We start from the raw sequence: 16,128 nt of genomic DNA, 5'->3' as shown, positions 1-16,128 counted from the left end.
AACTTATTCCCTGAAAATCTTTATGGAAGAGATCATAATTTTCAATGGAAAAGAAAGAAATGCCCATTCAAAGCTAAAATGATGAACTAATAAATTAGCTGAATTTACATTAAGGATCCCAAATCAACAATTTAATTAGGATTAGTTCTAAATGAATTTAAGCAGAATGATTGGAAATCAATTTAAAATACTTAATTTAATTGGAAATTAGATTTTTTTTAGAATTAATCTGAAAGGAAAAATATGATGTTTCTATGGCATAGATGTATGTTTATCAGTGGCAAAATATTTTACTATGCATTGTTTTTTTACAAAATATAAAAGATTACTGTATCTCTCCTTATTCAATGTAAGCTACTTTGATTGCAAAAGTTTATGCAAGAAGAACCAATTTTTCAGCAATGGAACAAATTATTTCTTGATTCAATTTTGTTTTATTTTCCTCAATTAGTTTAAGGGTTCTCTTATTCCATTCCCTGTTCATTTGGAGTGAAAGGAAAGATCTTAAGATACAAAAGTTCCTAGTTTTTCCTGATCCATATGGAGGTAGTCTCTGTGTAGAGAAAGATCTCACCTCCTAGGAGAAACTGAAAGAGCCACACTTCTACATACTTGGTATTCCTAGAGGAGAATTTTAGGACTTGGAAAGTTGGGGACACAAGAAGTCTCCATCTAGAGAGAAACTGAGACTGACTCCAGGATATGAGGAAGGGGGGATTGGGGAGAGCCTGCTGTTCATCTAAGAGGTTAGACATAATCACAAGCTTCAGAGAGAAACAAGGTAGTGATTTAATCAGCACCGTCTTGTACAATAAATCTCTCATCCAAGGAGAGAAGTTTAAATTAAGAAAAATTCAGATTAGTTTGAATTGCAAAGACAAGACAAACTGTCACAAATACGTAAAAACAGGAGCACAGAGACAGGGACAATACAGAGAAAAAAGTGCTTTTTAAATCTTAGATGGACATATACTACAGTAGTTCCCTCTGCAATATTGGAGATGCAAACATCCCAAAAAACCCAAAATCCTAACTTTAGCTTAAAGGAGTGGGGATATGCATTTTATCCCCCCTGTTTTCAGGTCGATTTCTCAATACTCAGTGAGCAAAGTAATATCATATATATGGAGTGTACTTTGGAGCTTTGCTAGGTTCTCAACTATGACATCCTGCTTTAGATGAATAGGAAAAAATACTGGGGTTTTGTATATCTTTTTGTCAAGAAGAATACCAAGGGTTTCAAAGCCCAAAATGATGTGGTTGATATAGACACAAAAAATTTGGGGTTCAGTCATTTGAAGAATTCACAATGACCATTCTTTTTGGCAAAAAATAGATTTAGGGATGAGATTACAGACAAGATGAAGGGATGCAATAGACACTCAGAGTAGCAAATAAGAAATAGGGAGAGCATATGAAAGACAAGTTTCCCAGGAGAACTCACAATTAACCAGAAGAAAGAAAGTACTATGTGAAGTGGGAATAAGCCATAACTGGCAGGTTAGATCCAAACAGGAGTTTAGCAGACTAGTCAAAATAAGCTAGAGTAAGGAGAAAAACACTATTAGAAAGAAGGCACTATGAGGACAGAGAGAGAGAATAACCTCATAGTGGGCTTACTCTTGAAAAGAACAAAGCAAAGATCTTCCATGGTAACAAGATCTTTCATATAGCAAAACCTTGGAGGGGGAAAAGGGGGAGGCAGAGGGAGTTGTTTATAAAGATGCACAGAGGTTTAAGGGATGGACCAAAGAGTTCTAATCTCATAATCACTTTTTTTCAAACAGGATAGTCTAGGAATTTGTTATATCTGATAATAGCCATTTGGGTTTCTTCATAATTTGGAAAAATGTGTGATAGAAAAGTCCTTTCTTCTAATCATATCCTGCTTTCACCATTTTTTGTTCATCTTAATATTTCCTTTGTTTAGTCAGTACTCTTTGTTTATTCCTTTCTCTTTTCAGATTATTTTTGGATGGCAAGACTGTTATGAGAAAAGTCAAAAAATATATGCCTATAAATGGCATTTTTAGTTTTTAAAGCTGTGTCTATAAGATACATAGTAAAAAGTATACACTTATTACTTTAGTAGGAAAGAACATTAGAATTGATTTTAGGTGAACTATGTTCAAATCCCATTTCTGTTCTTTATTAACTGTTCCCCTATGAATATATCATTTAATTAACTTCTTTGAGTTTCTTTTTCTTCTTATAGAAAATTATATTGATGATAATTATAATAATTACCACACAGGATTTCTATGAGGAAAACATTTTGTTGATATTAAAGGGACTATAGAAGTATAAGTTGTTTCATGAAGCATTTTGTTATTTAATTCTTGAGACAATAATTTTATTTCTCCTAGCAAAGAGGGTGTTTATATTTTCAAATTTCTTTCAGATTGGGACATTGGACCTGAAGTGGAGTTCATTCCAATGTGGGGAACTACTATAGACGAATCATCTCAGGAGACACTAATGGAAAGAACTATGGGGCATAGTTCCTGGGACTCTAGACTAGAAGCTTTTAAATGTTATGGCTCACTAATGAGGCATCAGAATCATCAGGAAAGGCATTTGAAGCAAGTAACAATCACACATGAAGAAACTTTAAGTATGGAAAGAGACTCTGAAAACAGTGAATTTGGGGGATGCTTCAGTCTGAGCTCAATCTTAATTACACAACAGAGAGTTCCTATAGTAAATCAGTCAATCAGCAGTCATTTATTGGATGCCTACTATGTGCCAGGCACTGTGTTAGGCACTGGGAATACAAATAAAATAAATGAGACAATTCCTAATCTTTATAGCTTTGACACACATGGAAAGAGTTTCCAAGATAACTCAGAATTAAATAAATGTCAAAAAATCTATACAGGAAATTATAGATTGATGTATAATGAATTTGGGGAAGCCTTCAGCCAGATTTCACAATTTAACCTTCAGCATGCCGGTCATTCTGGAGAGAAACCCTATAAATGTAGTGAATGTGGGAAAGCCTTTACACAAAGGGCAAGCCTTACTCAACATCAGAGAATTCATTCTGGAGAGAAACCTTTTAAATGTAATGAATGTGGGAAGGCCTTCACCCAGAGGGCACATCTAACTCAACATTTGTTTACTCACAATGGTGAGAAACCTTTTAAGTGTTATCAGTGTGGGAAAGCCTTCATCCAGATCTCACAGCTTAATATTCATCAAAGAATTCATTCTGGTGTGAGATCCTATATCTGTAATGATTGTGGGAAAGCTTTCACTCAGAGGACAAATCTTACTCAACATCAGAGAATTCATTCTGGGGAGAAGCCTTTTAAATGTAATGAGTGTGGGAAAGCCTTTACCCAGAGGGCACACCTTACACAACATATGTTTACTCACAGTGGATCTAAACCTTTTAAGTGTAATGAATGTGGAAAAGCTTATAGTCAGCTTTCACAACTTAATGTTCATCGAAGAATTCATTCTGGAGAGAAATCCTATAAGTGTAATGAATGTTCAAAAGTCTTTCCCATGTGGGCAGAACTTACTAGACATCTGAGAACTCATTCTGGAGAGAAACCTTACAAATGTAATGAATGTGGGAAAGCCTTTACTCAGAGGGCAAGCCTTACTCAACATCACAGAATTCATTCTGGCGAGAAACCGTATAAGTGTAATGAATGTGGGAAAGCCTTTACTAAGAGAGCACATCTTACTCAGCATCAGTTTACTCATAGTGGAGAGAAACCATTTAAGTGTAATGAATGTGGGAAAGCCTATGGTCAATTTTCACAGCTTAATATTCACCTAAGAATTCATTCTGGAGAAAGATCATATAAGTGTAATGAATGTGGGAAAGCTTTCACTCAAAGGGCAAGTCTTACTCAACATCAGAGAATTCATTCTGGAGAAAAACCATATAAATGTAATGAATGTGGGAAAGCTTTCACCCAAAGAGCACATCTAACTCAACATCAATTTACTCATAATGGAGAGAAACATTTTAAGTGCAATGAATGTGGAAAAGCCTATAGCCAGATTTCACAGCTCAATATTCATCGTAGAATTCATTCTGGAGAGAAATCCTATAAATGTAATGAATGTGAGAAAATTTTCCCCAAGTGGGCAGACCTTAATCGACATCAGAGAATTCATTCTGGAGAGAAACCTTATAAATGTAATGAATGTGAGAAAGCCTTTACCCAGAGGGCACACCTTAGTCGACATTTGCTTACTCATAGTGGAGAGAAACCCTTTAAGTGCAGTGACTGTGGAAAAGCCTTCACCCAAAGAGCATATGCTCTTCAACATCAGAGAATTCATTTGGGAGAAAAGTGCCTTACACCTAGTAGGAGCTTAATAAATATTTGTGAATTGAAGTGAATTAAAATGTTTTCCTGATAGCCTCTGTCTACTGTAGTGATGTCAAATTCAAATAGAAATGGGAGCTTTGATATATAACCAACATATTGTCCCTGTGCCAACATATTGACTTAATTTTAAAATGTAATGTTATTAATATATTATTGTATTTTTATTTATTTGGTTCAGTATTTCCCAATTACATTTTAATCTGGTTGCTGTATTCCAGAACAGGTTTTAACAGTTTTGGTTTACAGAATTATTATGCTCTACTAGTCTAGTTACCCTGTCAAAGAAGAAAAGGTTCTTAATAAAACCACATCAACTTTTTTTTTTTGCCACACCAATTTTTAATTAGTTTAACTTCCCTTTCTAGCTTATGATTCACCCACTGATACTGTGCCCTAAGATTATTTTTTTCCAGAAATAGTTGTTTATTCATTTATAGATGAGCTTACAGACTCTTTTAGTTCTGAAAATGGGGATATTTTGCCCTTTTCCAATCCTGTGAAACCTCTTCCTATAGCTCTCACAAATTATGAGTGGCTCAGTTGTGAGGTCTACCAATTTATTTAGTATGCTAGGGTGTATCAACTAGTGATTTGAACTCATTGAGAGTAGCTAGATGCTTGCTTGAGTGTTTCCTCATTTATCTTGGATTTATTTGATGCTATTAATTTTTCTTCTAGTCTTCCCAGTCCATAGAGCTTCTTGGAAGAGAAAACAATAGAAGAGGTAAGTAGATCAGTCAGTCATTTAACCATCTTCTCTTCTGATGATGAAGTATACTCACTTTTGGGCTGAAGTGATAGAGTAGTGAAACAGAATGAGACATACACTTTGAGACATTGGGGTGGAATGAAGGTAGTGATAATTTATGATGCACAAAAGAAAAGAAAAACATTAATGAAACATTTAAGAATATATAAGAACAGAAAAAAGTTAGAGAATTATAAATAAGGGTAGTTTTGTTTCAATCATGTTAAATTTAATATTTCTGATATTGAAATGTTTAAGTTCAAATTAAAAATAAATTTAAATTTTAAAAAGCATGTTACTATTTGTCCACTCTTAGCTGCAGTTATTTCTTTGATCTTCCTCTTATCCAAAACCATAATTAAAACAACCCTTTTGTTATCCTTAGCATCATAGGGCTGTCCTTTTTTGTGTTCAATCTCAGTTGTTCTTCCATATGATTTAAGAACTGCAGTGATGAGTTTCATGTGTATCTGCACTACTCAAGGGAAATTCCTTCTGTCTTCAGAATATCATTCTTGAGAGTTTTATGTTCCTTCTGGGCTAACAACTTCTGCTAAGTAATGGGTCATTGGATCCTACTTATTTTTTTTCCTTTTAACTCTTTGAAGTATGTTCTACTGAAATCTCAGTTGCATTCCAAATTTTGCTTGACTTTCATTTCCTCAAACACAAACTCTAGGAAGGAGTGACCATTAGTCTCCAAGGTTCCTGTCATTTTTGTTACAGAAGGTTAGTTGCTGCTTCTTTGTTGGGCTTCTTTAGTTGTTGCTTCTTTGTTTCTTAGGTTTAGATGATCAGTTTTCCTTTATTGCTTCTTATCTTTTGAAGATTGAAATCAGTATGAATGCAAGTCACAAATTTGTCATCTGCTTTACATTTGGTAGAGAGTGTAAATAATTGAAGGCCTTTGTCATTATTTCTGTTCCACATTTTATATTTTTTCTCAAACTCATCTATTTTCTCTAAATGAATTAATATCTATTCTAATACACAAGTGGATCTGTAATCTCACTTATATGAGCATTCAACGGTATCTTATCCGTACCTGCCAATCTTTTGGGACTCTTGTAACAATGTCTTCCCATAATTTAATTATAGATATTCTACTTATGTTCTGGGGCCGAATTTAAATTCTCTGATATTGCTGAGATACCAGTGAAATGCACGGGCTTGTTCAGTTATATTTCGTTCAGTGGTGTGTGACTGGACAAAGGCTTTTTTTTTTTTTTTTTTTTTTTTTTTGACTACTCATGACTTTGATAATGTTTGAATCATAGATTTAGAACTAAAAGGGGCCTCGGAGACCATCTAGTGCGGTACTTTTCTTTGAAGAGAAGACTGTGTTTAAATGTGAATAGATTCAGGATTTAAAACTGGAAGGAATCTCAGGGGCTATCTAATTTGATACTCTACTTCTTCATTTTAAAGCTAAGGGTATTGAGGTCCAGCATCAGAGACAGGATTTAAATCCATATCTTCTTAACTTTAAAACCAGTACTCAGCACTGTATCAGACTGCCTCCTGTTTTTTTATATTTATACCAGTTGTTTCTTTCTAAAGCTTTTAATGCAATTGAAGTTTTCTATTTTATCTTTCATGGTCATCTCTAACCCTTTATACTACATTTATTGAAGCTTTTTTACATTAATGTTACTTTCCAATGATTCCTTCCACTTACCAGAGTCTTTCCTTATAACAACAAAGTATAATTAAGCAAACAAACAAATATATTGGATATGTCTAATAGTAGAAACCTCATTCTTTTGCTGTTGTCTTCTGCCTATCTTCAAAGAACCATAAGTACAAAACTGGAAGGGATCTGAGAGACCATCCAGTCTCTCCCATTTTATAAATGTGAAAACCGAGGCCCAGGCAGATTTAGTAGCTTGTCCAATAATCACTCAGCTAGCAAGTTTCAAAGTTGGGATTTAAACCCAGATCCTCTTTCTTTCTTCCATGCTGCTTTCCCAAGTCAAGATTTGACATCAAATTGGTCAATTCATAATTTCAGCACTAACGAAGATCAGAAGGAGGTTAAGAAGGAAGCATTGGCAAGTTGAGCAACTTTGTTATTATTATGTTAAATATATACTTTCAAAAGCTGTATACAATAAAAGTTTATAATTTCTTATTTTTGAAAACATAACATCAGTTTAATAGTGTACCACTTTTCCTAAAGCCCCTTCAATATTGTCTGTCTTGTCATATTTGCCAAGCTAACCCATGAATTTGGAATAAAGTTTCAGTTTAAGTATATTTTTGTTATTGAAGCCTTTCATATGGTAACTGGTAATTTGCATTCTTTTAAAACTGTTAAAAAAAATAAAAATAAAACTTAATATCCTTTGATCATTTTTGGGAATAATTCTCAAAGTTCTCTTAACTTGTCTTAAAATATTGCATCAATTTCCTAAATATCTTAGGTTATCAGACATACATTGCATATTTTCTATGAAAAGTTTTTTCCAGTTAATAGCTTCTTATTCTAGCTTCATTGATTTTATTATTTGTGCAAAAGCTTTTATATTTTATATAATTATAGTTGTCTATTTTATCTTTTATAATTACCTTTATTACTTGTTTGAGAATTTCCTCTCTATTATATGTAGTTATATAAGTTACTTTCTTGAATTCTTTGATAATTTTTATTTTTATGATGGGTTTTTTATATTTAGATCACATCCATTTGAAGATATTATAGATAGTATATGGTATAAGCCTAACTTTTGCCAAACTGCTTTCCAATTTTCCCCAAACAATTCTTGTCAAATAGGGAATTCTTATTCCTGGTCTTGCTAAACTTGGCTACTAAGTTTACTTGCTTCTGAGTCTTGCTTAACAAATCTGCTGATCAAGCTTTCTATTCTAACCAGCAGCAAATTATTTGATGATTATTATTGTTCAGTTGTTCTAGTCATGACTCCTTCTTGACTTATTTGGGGCTTTCTTATCAAAGTCACTGGAGAGGTTTACCTTTTCCTTTTCCAGTGGATCCATTTTTTCGGGTAGTCAGATGTTAAGTGACTTGCCCAGGGTCACAGTTAAAAAATGTCTAAGATTGCATTTGAATTCAGGTCTTGGTGACTCCAATCCAATGCTCTATCCATTGAACCACTGGCTGTCTTCTTAGATATTGATTACTGCTTTATAATATGATTTGGAATTGGTCATGTTAGACCTTCTTTTCTATTTTTTCCATTTCCCTTGAAATTCTTGACCTCCAGATATATTTTGTTACCATTTTGTCTAGTTACATAAAGTTAATCTTGGTAATTAAATTTGGACTATTCAGTACAGCCATTAGAATGAGAACTCCTTAAATCTAAGGAATTTTTAAATGATCAGTTTTTCTTACCCATTTTAGTTTCTTCACTTAGTATTGAATGCCTCTCCAAATAACTAATTATCTGGTAATTTAAGTATTCATACTAGAGAGGGAAAAAGGAAGGAAGTTTAAGAATTACATGTCCAAAAGAGATTATTATTAGTCAAGCAGATATAGAAGTGGCATATTGCTAGCCTCTAAATCTGTCAGATTGAGCCAGTGGTTTGGCCGCTCTCCAGAATTTTGTAGCAGGGCAATTCTAAAAAAGATTTTTCAACTTTCTTTTCATATTGGCAAAATCCCTTATTTGACTTCTGTTCTAGATACTCCTTCTTCTTTAGGGGTTTCCAGGATAGTAATTGGTACAAGATTATCTGTGATACTGATTCTACATTCTGCTCTGGGATCTTTGAGCACAGTAATAGGTTAAAGAAGATTAGAGTAAGAGAGAGGAATAGATGAGATCAAGAGAGGGAACTCTTCCATCATTTACCCATGTTTTATCTATAATGCCAAGCTTTCTGAGCTCAGCTGGACATTTGCAAAATAATTATTGAGCAAAAAGGGGGCAACTTTCTTCGTTGGCTATAGGGGTAAAACCAAAACATACCAATTAGCTGACAAATGCCAGCAGAATAATATTAGGTTATTCTCTCAAGTAAGAATCAAAAGCCACATAGAAGTTATTATTTTTCTTTCTCCTTAGACTCAATAGGGGAGAGAGAATAAACTTTTGATACACAAAGATCCTAACACGGGTATTTAGGCCTTATAAATATATCTATAAATGTGTGTACATGTGTATATATATATATACATATATACATCTTATAACAAGCAATATTCATTAATTTACATTCTTCAGAGTAAAAAAGGATAGTACTTAGTGTTTACAGGATTTTCAGAAGCAAAACTATGCTTAAATATCTAATAAGACAGAAATATAATACTACTAAAATCAGATGTTAATGAGAAGAATTGCATAAGATAAAGTCTTAGATATACATGGTAGTTTGATTGGTATGGCATTAAATTTAAAAATTAATTTAGATAGTATAATTTGTATAGGTACAGCATAACCTGGCATAATATCTCTCCAGTTTGTTTGAATTCATTTTATTTTTGTAAAGAGTGTTTAGTAATGGTATTCACATAAGTTTTCATTATGTCTTGGTAGGTTAACGCCCATATATTTTGTATTTCTTACTTATTCTTAATGGAATTCCTTTCTTTCTCTTCTGCTGGTGATTTTTTATAATAACTTCAGTTGAATCTTTGGTGATCTGTAAGTAATCTTTCATATTATCTGCAAATACAGATTGTTTTACTTCCTGTTGCCCACATTTTTCAATTTCATTTTTCTTATCTCATTGCTATATAGTAATGTTTGAGACTAGCAATAATACTAATATAATTTCATTTTGCAAAAGTATGATTACAGAAATATGTTTTTATTGACACTAAACTAATTCAGAATGTCTGACTTTGAGGCAGATGGAACTGGAGTGAGCTGGTTTCCCTGTCTGTGATTAATTTTCTTTCACATCTTATACATATATTTTACTGATATTTTGAAATTTCTTTTTCAAATATTGTGGTTTCTGAGAACGAATATTGCCCAGAGGAAGTGTGCAAAAGTTGTAACTTTTAAAGGGCACACACATCAATGATTATTAGAGATATTGAAGCAGTTTTTAAGGTGGGAAAATCAAACATTTGAAAGCTTATTCAAGGTCTCAATGAAAACAGAGTTTATCACACTAAAACATAAAGGAAAATGAGGTAGAAAATTAAAAGCAATATCAACAGACAAGCTGTTACTATGATGCAACTTTTAAAAATAGAGACCTCCAGAGAAATCTGATAGCTGAAGGGATCAATACTGGTTTTCTGGATAATATGGAAAAAGCTTCTTAAAGTTGGAAGAATATTGATTGAGAAGAACAATATAAAAATAGCTACTACCAGATTGCTAAAAAGAAAAAGGCAGTTCTCACGGACAAGAGAATACAAAACTTGGAATACTGAAGATTGGATAAAGATAATTTTTACTAATGAATGCAGGTTTTCATTCAAAGTTATGTAAAAATCATTGTCATAAGATGACCAGCGAACCTATATAATCTGGATTACTTCATCAGACTGTAAAACATCAACCTATAAAAAAGTTTGGTGATTTTATTATTTCCAATGTATTTGTGGGGAGTTTTATTGTCCCCTTTGAAGGAATGATGAACTTTGATAAATGTGTTGACATAATGAGAAGTATAATTGTTCCAAAATTACAGAAATTCCCAAAATGGAGATAAAATGCTACAATAGGACTTGGCACAATAGGTGAAAAACTTTATGGGAATATAAACTTGTATCAGTGGCCTGGGAATTTGCCTACTTCAAGTCTCTCTTTGAAAACTTATGAGATATTAATCAAAGCTAGTCTTGAAAAAGTGAACTATATGTCAAAATTATACTTAATATTTGATGTGATAAAACTAGTTTCATGTTGAAAATCTTGTAAACTGTATAAAACTAATGCATAGAAAGAGAATATTAAAACTTTTTTTAAAAAGTTGTGAAAAGTTGTAAGGTTTATTAGTTAATAAAGTTAATTATTTTATTTTAACTGTTACTTTGTATAACATGTCTAGCTAGAATTTTTTTTTAGCATTATATTAAATAATAAATGCCACAATAGACATCCCTATTTTTATTTTAAAAGTTTAACTAGATTTGAGATTTGTTCTGCTTGTTCCTATTTCTTTTCCTAACATCAATTTCTCATGGAAAACATCCATCCAAGTTGGATTAGATGACTTTTTCATCCCTTCTAATATTATGTTTCTGATATAAGACCTTTCCATTTTCTAACCTGAATTAAAACTTGCACTGAGGCCTGGGTTTATAGTTACCAGGTTTTTTCTCTAATCATGTTCTTAGCTTTTCTATGGGCTTACCCTCTTATAACCTGAACTAGCAACTTTAATAACTGCATAATCTTAATAACTGCATAATCCTAGATACATCCTATTTTAATCAGACCTAATCTGTTTAAACTTAAATCTGAACTTTTTCCCTGCTTGTTGTCACTGTGGAAAACTACTCTCAAGGATTGATTTATAGGAACTGATGGAGATTTAAATGAGCATATACAGTAACTATAGCAAGATAAATAAAAAGCATGATTTAGTGAGAAAAAAATGTTAATGAGAGATCCAGGATTTGAATAATAACTCTGATAAGTAATCTATTTAAATAAATTTTGATTAATTCACTTACTTCTGAGTTACCCCACCCGTAGACAATCTATTCAAAATATTTATCCCCACATAAACCTGAGTAAGGCACAATGGCTTCCTGACATGGGTGGAGTCTGAACAAGATTATTAAGAAAGTTAATACAATCTCATTATCAACAATGTCCTTAAAGAGACTGAACTTTTGAGATCAGAACATTAGAAAAAAGGGGGACCTCTGGGTCTTCCCAAATAATTGGCTGTTAATAATCATTTCTCTCATTTCCCCATTTAATTCTACTGAGAGGCATGATCTTCTCAAGGAATCACTGATATGGGTGAGGTGTAAGAATTGAGGATAAAAGATCCCCTCTGGTCAATGTTGTAGATTCTTTGCGAAAGAATTCACAAACCTGAAGTTTGTGTCAAAAGGGGATTTATTTGCACTAAGAAGACAGCTTTCTTAGCGGGCAAAGAATCCTGACAGGATAATTTTGCAAAGAATGGTTTTCACTAAGAAGAAAATATCTTTAGCAATGGGCAAAATCCTGTTAGAACTTCTGCAAAGATGTTTGGGCATATAGTGTTAGGTATGTTGGGTGTGCCTTTGGCTCCAAACCAGGGCCAATTTCCAGATGAATGAGGGAGTAATCTCTAATAATCAGAGCTTCAGGTGGATTTAGATTTCAAGGGTCATGTAAGTATTGACTGACTATAACCTCACATTGGTAATAGGAAGAAATTCATCCCAGAAAAAAATCATAACTTACCTTGATATGACTAGTACTCATGGCATTTATTTACCATTTGTAAATTCAACATTAAATAAATGATTTTGTTTTAAGATGTTTAATATCAAACAAAAAAAGACTTGGGATAGGATATCTAAATATAATCCCAAACTGTATACAGAGAACAGTTTATTTGAAACATTGTCTATAGTAAAACATGTTTACTTTGGACATAAACTGTTCAAATGGACATAAACATAGACTACTACTCTCAAAATCCCTTTAGTCATCTTTAAGATGATTTCCAAGTAGTTTGCATGCATTTCTGCCCATGTTCTTCTCCCTTATTAAATAACAAACATAACTAAAAAACAGATTTCCTGTAAAAGTGATAGAAGATAGCTCATGTGTTATTATTATTCACTAACAACTGACAATAGTAAAATCATATTCCTTAAAATATAAACAAAGGAAGATCTTGAGTTTAATTTTACAACTTAATAGATTCATATTTTTGTTTCATAAGCTTCTTTATCTTTGTCTAATTATATTAATATAATTCTAAAAGAATTAGATATTTGAGGAATTAAATCATATATATATATATATATAATAAATTCAAGCATCAATTTAACCCTTGCTTAGGCCATGGAATGACTACAAATTCAAATCAAAACAGATCTTTTACACTTACAGCTTATTATAGTAATTCAGATACAATTTATCTAAAATCTATTATTAATCTAATAACTGAGATAGCCCCGGCAATAAAATTCAAGACAGCCCAGGTGTTGATAATTTAGAGAGAGTTTTATTTACCGTCTGGGACAGATCTCTGATAGAGTTCTGTCTCGAACAAAAGTAGAGACACCCTTATAAGCATTCTTGTTCAACCTTGTGGTTACATTTAACATTAAACAGTGACTCGATTTTCCATTTACAAGGGGGAAAAAATAGAGGGTTTACAGGATGTAAAGAGAATGCACAATGGCAGATGTTTGATATAGATTATAGATCAGGGTTAGGCAACTATCCTTATGGAATAGATACTCTTCAGGGCATTGTTGATCAGGCACTTTGAAGTGCAAAACACCCCCTTTAATCTGGCTGAGCAAACATTTCTCTGTGAGCCTGAGGCCTTTTGACCTAAGACTGATGAAGGGGAGGGAAGGCCAATCTTTTGTCCATTTCACTTCCCCTTTTAATGTTCAGAGTTGTGACTCATCTGATGCCAACAGGGAATAAGCCATCTTGAGAGCGAAAAGTTTCAGGGTCCTGTATGCGATGCTGAACATAAGAGATGAGGCGCTTAATTATGCAGGGAGCTTTGAGGAGGAGGAGAAGGAACAAGAGGACTGAATCTATAACTCCCTTGTTTCATGAGCAGCAGATCTAACCCATGGTGGTTCTGTAATACAACTTCTGCCAAGGAGTCCGCTGACTTTCCTAGATGAATAATGAGATCCTCTAGGCTCCTAATGTCTGCATAGACCTGAGAGCTAAGAAGGCAAATGTAATGCTGGAGAAACTGAGGCAAGATAGAGATAAGAGAGCTCCCAACATTCTGTCAATGGGAGAGTTTGATTGACTGGACAGGACTCTCAAAGTGGTGAATGTGAGTTCTCAATGACATGTATACACACACAGCTCAACTACAGGGGTAGACCAAAGCAAGGTGGGGTCAGAACAGTAAGAGTGAAAACAGACTATCAATCTGGTTCTGACAGCGTGATGGGAGACACTGGACATTCTGATAGGAGCCAGGAAGTCTGAACTCCCCCTTATCTTGAGTCTCACATTAACAATTTATAACCTTAGAGCAAATGGCCCTCAGTCTTTAATGAACCAGAGGGGGATTTTGCAACTAAGAGAATTGAAGCAGAACAGTTAAGGAAACTTGAGACAGAACAATTCAGGGAAACTGAGTTAGAACTAATTAGGGAAACCGAGTCAGGACAATTAAAACTGTGGCCCAACATTAAATAAATCTAAAAAAATGCAAGGACAAGTTTCTTCCTGATAGTCCCAGAGTTAACAGCAATACAAAAGATCCTTGTTGCAAGCATGTCAGATCCTCTGTAGTTGGGACACCATCTCAGCCAGAGAATCCAGTTTGAGATGGACATTCACTGTGAGTTAGATGGTCTGCAGTCATTTGTGCATTTAACTCAGTCTCTGCTTACAGAATAGCAGGGCTCAAGGACTCAAGGCCCATTCAGAGGGGCAACCCTCTTCAGGCGAGAAGGGTGAGGCTTGGAGTAGCTTCACTTGTCCCTGCCCAGAGGAACAGACAGAACTGCAGAAAGGATCAGATTTCTGAGCAGGTTATGCACAGTTAGATCATCAAGGCAGGCAAACCCCGAATTTTTAGATGCCTGATAACAAACTTCAAGGTCCTTTGAGATGGCTGAAATACTAATTAAGGAACTGGGGTTACAGGACTGGAAAAACGAATCAGAGAGAGTGCCAGTCCTAGGACAGGTGTTTGCTTTCTGGTTGTTTCTAAAAAATAATCCCAAAACTGAGTCTGCCAAGACAATTCTAACAGAATAAGGGGTTCCAAAGCTAAAGCATAATAAAAATGAAAAAAAAAAAAAAGACTGTTTAAAAGACTTCCAAATTTAATTTGAACTAGTAAGATAAGGGGTGGGGCAGAAGTGCCTAAGATAAAGTGAATAGGAGCTAGGGGTTACCATTCTTTCAGGTATTTTGAGAAAAATATACCAGTTTCCCCAATGTTCTATCTCTTTCTCCCTTTTTTTTTTTCCTCACAGAAAGGAATTATCAAATGATCATTCCACATATAAATACCAAGGATGAATCAAAGTCCCTATACATAACAGATTAGTACAGTCACATTTCCTAAAAATCCCTTAAACATAACAGTAATAGTTACACAGGTTTAACAAATCCCATCCCAAATCTTAAATACACAGTAATAGATGGCCCAAGCAAGGTTTAACAGTCAGTCATCAACCATTCCCAAGTCCCTCATATCAGTCTATCAGGAGTAAGGGGACAAAGCTTCTCATTCAAACTGCCTCCTGCTGAGAAATGGTCAGAGGCTCTTATTCCATGCAGAGGGTGGGTGTGTCACGCTGACAATCAAAGTTGATCTAAGCTGATCTAGGTCCCAGAAACAAGTCAATATCTATAATTTGACCAAAATTTAGAACAAAAATAAAAACACAAATCTAACAAAGATTAGATCATTTTCAGATAGAAAGATTTGGTTCATCAGACTGCTGAAAAATAAGAGGAGGCCAAAATAGATTGGCCAGCAACTTCCTATGTGAAGAGATGAGTTTGCTTTACAGGACACACTAAAGTCTCAAGTCTCAACAGCAGTTGTTAATTGCTCTCTTATCATTTAGAAACCTTAAAAAAAAAAGACAAATATCCAGTAACAGACAGATGACTAGGATAAATACTTGTTTGTCCAACCATTTAGGATACAATGATAACATATAATCAGACTGAAAATAGCAAGGTATGACATAATTGTATTGCATTAACAATTTCCATTGACCCTTGCTCTGATCATAGAGATCAGTTACAGGCGGAAAAATTGCAAGAACATAACTATAACATAATATAAGCGGTTAAAACTCAACCTTCAACACATACAGAATAAAATAGCTTTAACCTAGGTTTATTCCAATCAATTGTCCCACTAACTGTCAGAGGGTGGAGCCTTAAAACTCCCAAATAGCATTAACTAATTAACTATAAGCCCAAG

At 33.8% G+C, this 16,128-nt stretch overlaps 1 protein-coding gene across 2 annotated transcripts in view; it reads left to right on the top strand.

Annotated features, from left to right (window-relative positions):
• Window positions 1-9,581, top strand: part of LOC127545979 (zinc finger protein ZFP2-like) — a 47,401-nt gene extending 37,820 nt beyond the window's left edge. For both annotated transcript variants that reach the window (XM_051973452.1, XM_051973451.1), the window contains one exon: window positions 2,402-9,581. In XM_051973452.1, the coding sequence (XP_051829412.1) occupies window positions 2,402-4,362 (1,961 nt within the window). In that variant the 3' untranslated portion in view covers window positions 4,363-9,581. The remainder of the gene's footprint in view (window positions 1-2,401) is intronic.
• Window positions 9,582-16,128: the final 6,547 nt, after the last annotated feature.

Source organism: Antechinus flavipes, chromosome 1 (assembly GCF_016432865.1).
Source record: "Antechinus flavipes isolate AdamAnt ecotype Samford, QLD, Australia chromosome 1, AdamAnt_v2, whole genome shotgun sequence".
Taxonomy (NCBI): Eukaryota; Metazoa; Chordata; class Mammalia; order Dasyuromorphia; family Dasyuridae; genus Antechinus; species Antechinus flavipes.
The sequence above is the reverse complement of the archived record's forward strand: the minus strand, read 5'-3'. Positions and strand labels throughout refer to the sequence as shown.